Raw genomic sequence first — 5,291 nt, 5'->3', positions numbered from 1 at the left:
AAAAAAAAACACAACACACCCAGCACAATTTTTTTTTTTAAATTTATTTATGTAACACAGTGTAGAAAGCTATTAGTTCATAAGCAATGATTCTGTACAATCATCCAGCAGAAAGTTGTCATTAAGGAATCTCTGCTAATTGTTGACCAGCAGGGCACCTTTTTTTTTTTTCATTTTCTAAAAAAAAAGTGCTTTGAATTATCAGAGACATATGAAACCCCGGAAAAAAACAAACAAAAAAAAACAAACAAACTAGAGGGTACTGCAACACATTGTGTCACAGGCACATCCAGCACTGATAGGGGTTAAAACGTAAACGTTACATGAAAAAAAAAAATATTATATATATATATATATCTCTTTTTTTTGTTTCATTTTTAATTAAACGTCTGCAATTCCTAAAGTGTGCACATAAAACAGGCACGAAAAAACAAAAAAAAAAACAAGTGTGTGTGTTTCCATAATTTTCTACATCACTAACACGGCAGAACAATCTGTACAATAACACAGTAGAGGAAAGAAACGAAAAAAAAAAAAAAAAAAAAAAAAAATTGCATGGAATTTTTTTTAAAAAATAGAAATAAAATTCAATTTATTTTAACCTTTAAAATGCATAGCGAAGGTGATAAAAACAAATGTACTAGGCAAAAGAAGCAGCATAAAACCTCACATACACATAATGCATCCCCAATCGTTTTGTAAAGCAGTTTTCACCCCGGACTTAAATTTTTTTTTTTTTTGTCACAACTCACAAGAATAATATACAACCTGTTTAAAGATCTACATGATAAATAAGGGAGAGGCCACTACTCATGCACTAGGTCTTAAGACAGCTAAACTCTTTACAGTACACAAAAACATTCATTGAATAATGTCATGTAAAGACTGAAATGTTAAGAGAATACATTACCGATTTTAGTTTATTAGTTCAAGCATCTACTTGTGTTACAGCACAGCTGTCAAAGGCGAAAATGAGTAAATCATAAAACAGTGGTGATTTTTTATTATTTTTTTTTTAAGGTTTTTCTTGTGATTTTTTTTCATTATTATTATTCTCTCAACATGATTTTTTTTTTTTTCTTTTTTTTCTGGTTCTATATTTATATATGTATATAGCTGAACACCGATGGGCAGTGAAGCAATCATTTGCTGTCCGAGACGAGAGGCCGCTGTGGTGTTCCTAATTCTGCATCTGTTCGAAGAACTTGTACGTGGGGTTCTCGTAGCCGTTTTGTTGCATCTTGGTCAGGTGACGTTCCTCGGGAGTCACTGCGGCATCAACCTGGAGGAGGAACAGAAAAGAGGTTGGAGGCAAGCTATTGCGTCTAAAAGCGCTGTCTATTAGCAGTAGATGGAGAGCACATTGTTCTCTTGTTCCTTCTTTTCCCCTCGATTTTGCAAGCTTTTATGCCATTTCCTATTGTGCAAGACTTTGTATACATCTTAATCAGGGGTCTTAAACACACGGGTCGCATGTGGACCCACAGGCTAGTTTTGGTGGCTCGCAGGCCCTTAGACCCGGTAACAATCGCGGCTGGTGCAGGGGCCGCAACTGTCAGTGCTTTACTTCAGATGAATGCTTTGCCAGCGCTGTGCAGAGTCAAGATCTCTCTGCACAACTCAATGGCAGCCGCCAGCCAATCAGAGGCAAGCAACTGACGCGTATGACCTCAGCTGCTTGCCTCTGATTAGCCAGTGGCTGCTATTGGAAAAGTTATGCAGAGAGAACTTGACTCTACACAGTGACGACAAAATGTTCATCTGAATTTCAGATGAAGCGCTGACAGTTGCTGCGATCCTTACTTGGTCCACATGCTTGTGGGTTTCATAAAGCAAGAAAGAGGACGACGAGGGAACGGAGTACAGGTGACAAGAATGTCTTGATGTGTGTGTGTTGCCTGCTAAGGCTGCACGGGGCAGGGTGTGTGTGTGTGTGTGTGTGTGTGTGTGTGTGTGTGTGTGTGTGTGTGTGTGAGAAGAATGGCAAAAAAGGGACCAGGATGGGACATTGCTACAAGAAGAGGTCTAGTAAAGGGGACATTACTAAAACAAGAGACCCTACATGGGCACATTACTACAGGATGGGAACAAGGATGGAAACATTACGATGGGGACAAGGATGGGCATATTACTTCAGAATGGGGACAAGGATGGGAACATTACTACAGGATGGGGACAAGGACGGGCACAGTACTAGAAGATGGGGACAAGGACTGGGCATATTACTTCAGGATGGGGACAAGGATGGGCATATTACTTCAGGATAGGGACCAGGATGGCCCCATTACTACAGGATGGGGACCAGGATGGGCACATTACTACAGGATGGGAACATTACTATAGGATTGGGACCAGCATGGGAACATTACTACAGGATTGGGACAAGGATGGGCAGATTACTACAGGATGAGGACCAGAATGGGGTACATTACTACAGGAAGAGGACCAGAATGGGGCACATTACTACTTGATGAGGACCAGAATGGGGCACATTACTAGAAGAAGGGGACAAGGATGGGGCACATTACTACTTGATGAGGACCAGGATGGGGCACATTACTACAAAAAGGGGACAAGGATGGGGCACATTACTACAAGAAGGGGACAAGTATGGGGCACATTACTACAGGAGAAAGTTGTCATTAAGGAATCTCTGCTAATAGTTGACCAGCAGGGCACCTTTTTTTTTTTTCCATTTTCTGAAAAAAAAAAAAAAAAAAGTGCTTTCAATTATCAGACATATGAAACCCCAGAAAACCCCCTAAAAAAACTAGAGGGTACTGCAACACACACTTTCAAGTGTGACTGTAGCTGTTGGCTGAATCAGCATTGGGTGGATGGACAGCCAACGTATGCCTATACCTTGACGTGCTACAAGAGAAAATATTTTCTGCCAAGTTATACTATATACGATGGGATCATTTTACTTTAAAACGCTTCACTCCAGATTTAATCCCTTCTCCTCATGTATAATATCTAATTTTCCTCCAAGACATCTCCTTTTTCCAGGAAAACAGGAAATGCAAAAGACTGTCATGATGTTGCATCATTATGTTGATGCCATGACACTTAAATTACCAGCGCTAATATCTGCTGCTTTTCAATCAAATCACCTTGTTGAATGTGAGAAATGATAAAGCGTGTAAAAAATGTGTGTGGGCAGAGTAGTAAATGGATTGGAGATAACTTCTGCCTATTTTGGGGTGGATTGAGCAATTAAACCATAGTCATGAAAAATTGAACATCCAAATTATAAAGGGCAGGAATACCATTGGTTGGGGCACTGATCCCAATTTTACGTGGACGTCGCTTAAAAAGGTTTCCCATCATTTTTATTTTAAAATGGGCCCATGGTGGACTGAAAAAATATATACTCACCTAATGGACCCCATTGCTCCTCATTATGGTCTCCTTACTTCTTCTTCTGGTAGAGGACATTCCCTGACCATGGTAGCCACAGAATGATTGCAGCAGTCATGTGCCATTCTAGATGGAAGACGCTAGGCTCCTCTCCCATCTTACTTGGTATCTTACTGCAGTCATAGGTCGCAGCAGTCAAGTCGCGTACCCCCAGCGGAAGAGAAAGTAGGGAGGTGTGGTGGGTGCGAGACCCCCAGATGATACGAATGAGCCCGTTATGTAAATGTTTCACTGTAGCCAATTAGATGTGGTCATCACACACTTCTCTAGACAAAAAGCACTAATTAAATGCATTACCCATGGGTATCACTGATTTGTGTTTTCATTAAAATTCCCCAAAATCTCTCGATGACCTGAAAAGTTGGACTAAGCTTAAAACATCCAAAAAAAAAACAAACCTTCTAAAAATGGCGTAAAAGTGTATCTCAATCTTCAGAGAAGCCGTCATCGCTGAGGTTACAGTGCTGGCCAAAAGTATTGGCACCCCTGCAATTCTGTCAGATAATTCTCAGTTTCTTCCTGAAAATGATTGCAGTCACAAATTCTTTGGTATTATCTTCATTTAATTTGTCTTCAATGAAGAAAAAAAAAAATTGTCGTAAAGCCAAATTGGATATAATTCCACACCAAACATAAAAAAGGGGGGTGGACAAAAGTATTGGCACTCTTTGAAAAATCATGTGATGCTTCTCTAATTTGTGTAATTAACAGCCGCTGTAACTTACCTGTGGCACCTAACAGGTGTTGGCAATAACTAAATCCCACTTGCAGCAGGTGACATGGATTAAAGTTGACTCAACCTCTGTCCTGTGTCCTTGTGTGTTCCACATTGAGCACGGAGAAAAGAAAGAAGACCAAAGAACTGTCTGAGGACTTGAGAAACCAAATTGTGAGGAAGCATGAGCAATCTCAAGGCTACAAGTCCATCTCCAAAGACCTGAAAGTTCCTGTGTCTACGGTGCGCAGTGTCATCAAGAAGTTTAAAGCCCATGGCACTGTGGCTAACCTCCCTAGATGTGGAAGGAAACGAAAATTTGAAGAGAGATTTCAACGCAAGATTGTACGGATGGTGGATAAAGAACCTCGACTAACATCCAAGCAAGTTCAAGCTGCCCTGCAGTCCGAGGGTACAACAGTGTCAACCCGTACTATCCGTTGGCATGTGAATGAAAAGGGACTGTATGGTAGGATACCCAGGAAGACCCCACTTCTTACCCCGAGACATAAAAAAGCCAGGCTGGAGTTTGCCAAAACTTTCCTGAGAAAGCCTAAAACATTTTGGATGAATGTTCTCTGGTCAGATGAGACAAAAGTAGAGCTTTTTGGGAAAAGCAATCAACAGAGTTTACAGGGAAAAAAAAAAAGAGGCATTCAAAGAAAAGAACACGGTCCCTACAGTCAAACATGGCGGAGGTTCCCTAATGTTTTGGGGTTGCTTTGCTGCCTCTGGACTGCTTGACTGTGTGCATGGCATTATGAAGTCTGAAGACTACCAACAAATTTTTGCAGCATAATGCAGGGCCCAGTGTGGGAAAGCTGAGTCTCCCTCAGAGGTCATGGGTCTTCCAGCAGGACAATGACCCAAAACACACTTCAAAAAGCACTAGAAAATGGTTTGAGAGAAAGCACTGGAGACTACTAAAGTGGCCAGCAATGAGTCCAGACCTGAATCCCATAGAACACCTGTGGAGAGATCTCAAAATGGCAGTTTGGAGAAGGCCCCCTTCAAATCTCAGGGACCTGGAGCAGTTTGCCAAAGAAGAATGGTTTAAAATTCCAGCAGAGCATTGTAAGAAACTCATTGATGGTTACCGGAAGCGGTTGTTCGCAGTTATTTTGGCTAAAGGTTGTGCAACCAAGTATTAGGCTAA

General features: G+C 41.1%; 1 protein-coding gene across 1 annotated transcript in view; it reads right to left on the bottom strand.

Moving 5' to 3' along the window:
- Positions 1 to 305: 305 nt before the first annotated feature.
- APP (amyloid beta precursor protein) overlaps positions 306 to 5,291 on the bottom strand; it is a 365,769-nt gene continuing 360,783 nt past the window's right edge. Inside the window, exon 18 of the mRNA XM_075335061.1 lies at positions 306 to 1,282. Within this exon, the coding sequence (XP_075191176.1) occupies positions 1,181 to 1,282 (102 nt within the window). The 3' untranslated portion in view covers positions 306 to 1,180. The remainder of the gene's footprint in view (positions 1,283 to 5,291) is intronic.

This window comes from Anomaloglossus baeobatrachus, chromosome 2 (genome assembly GCF_048569485.1).
Source record: "Anomaloglossus baeobatrachus isolate aAnoBae1 chromosome 2, aAnoBae1.hap1, whole genome shotgun sequence".
Taxonomy (NCBI): domain Eukaryota; kingdom Metazoa; phylum Chordata; class Amphibia; order Anura; family Aromobatidae; genus Anomaloglossus; species Anomaloglossus baeobatrachus.
Note: the sequence above shows the minus strand (reverse complement) of the source record. Positions and strands in the feature narration are given on the sequence as shown.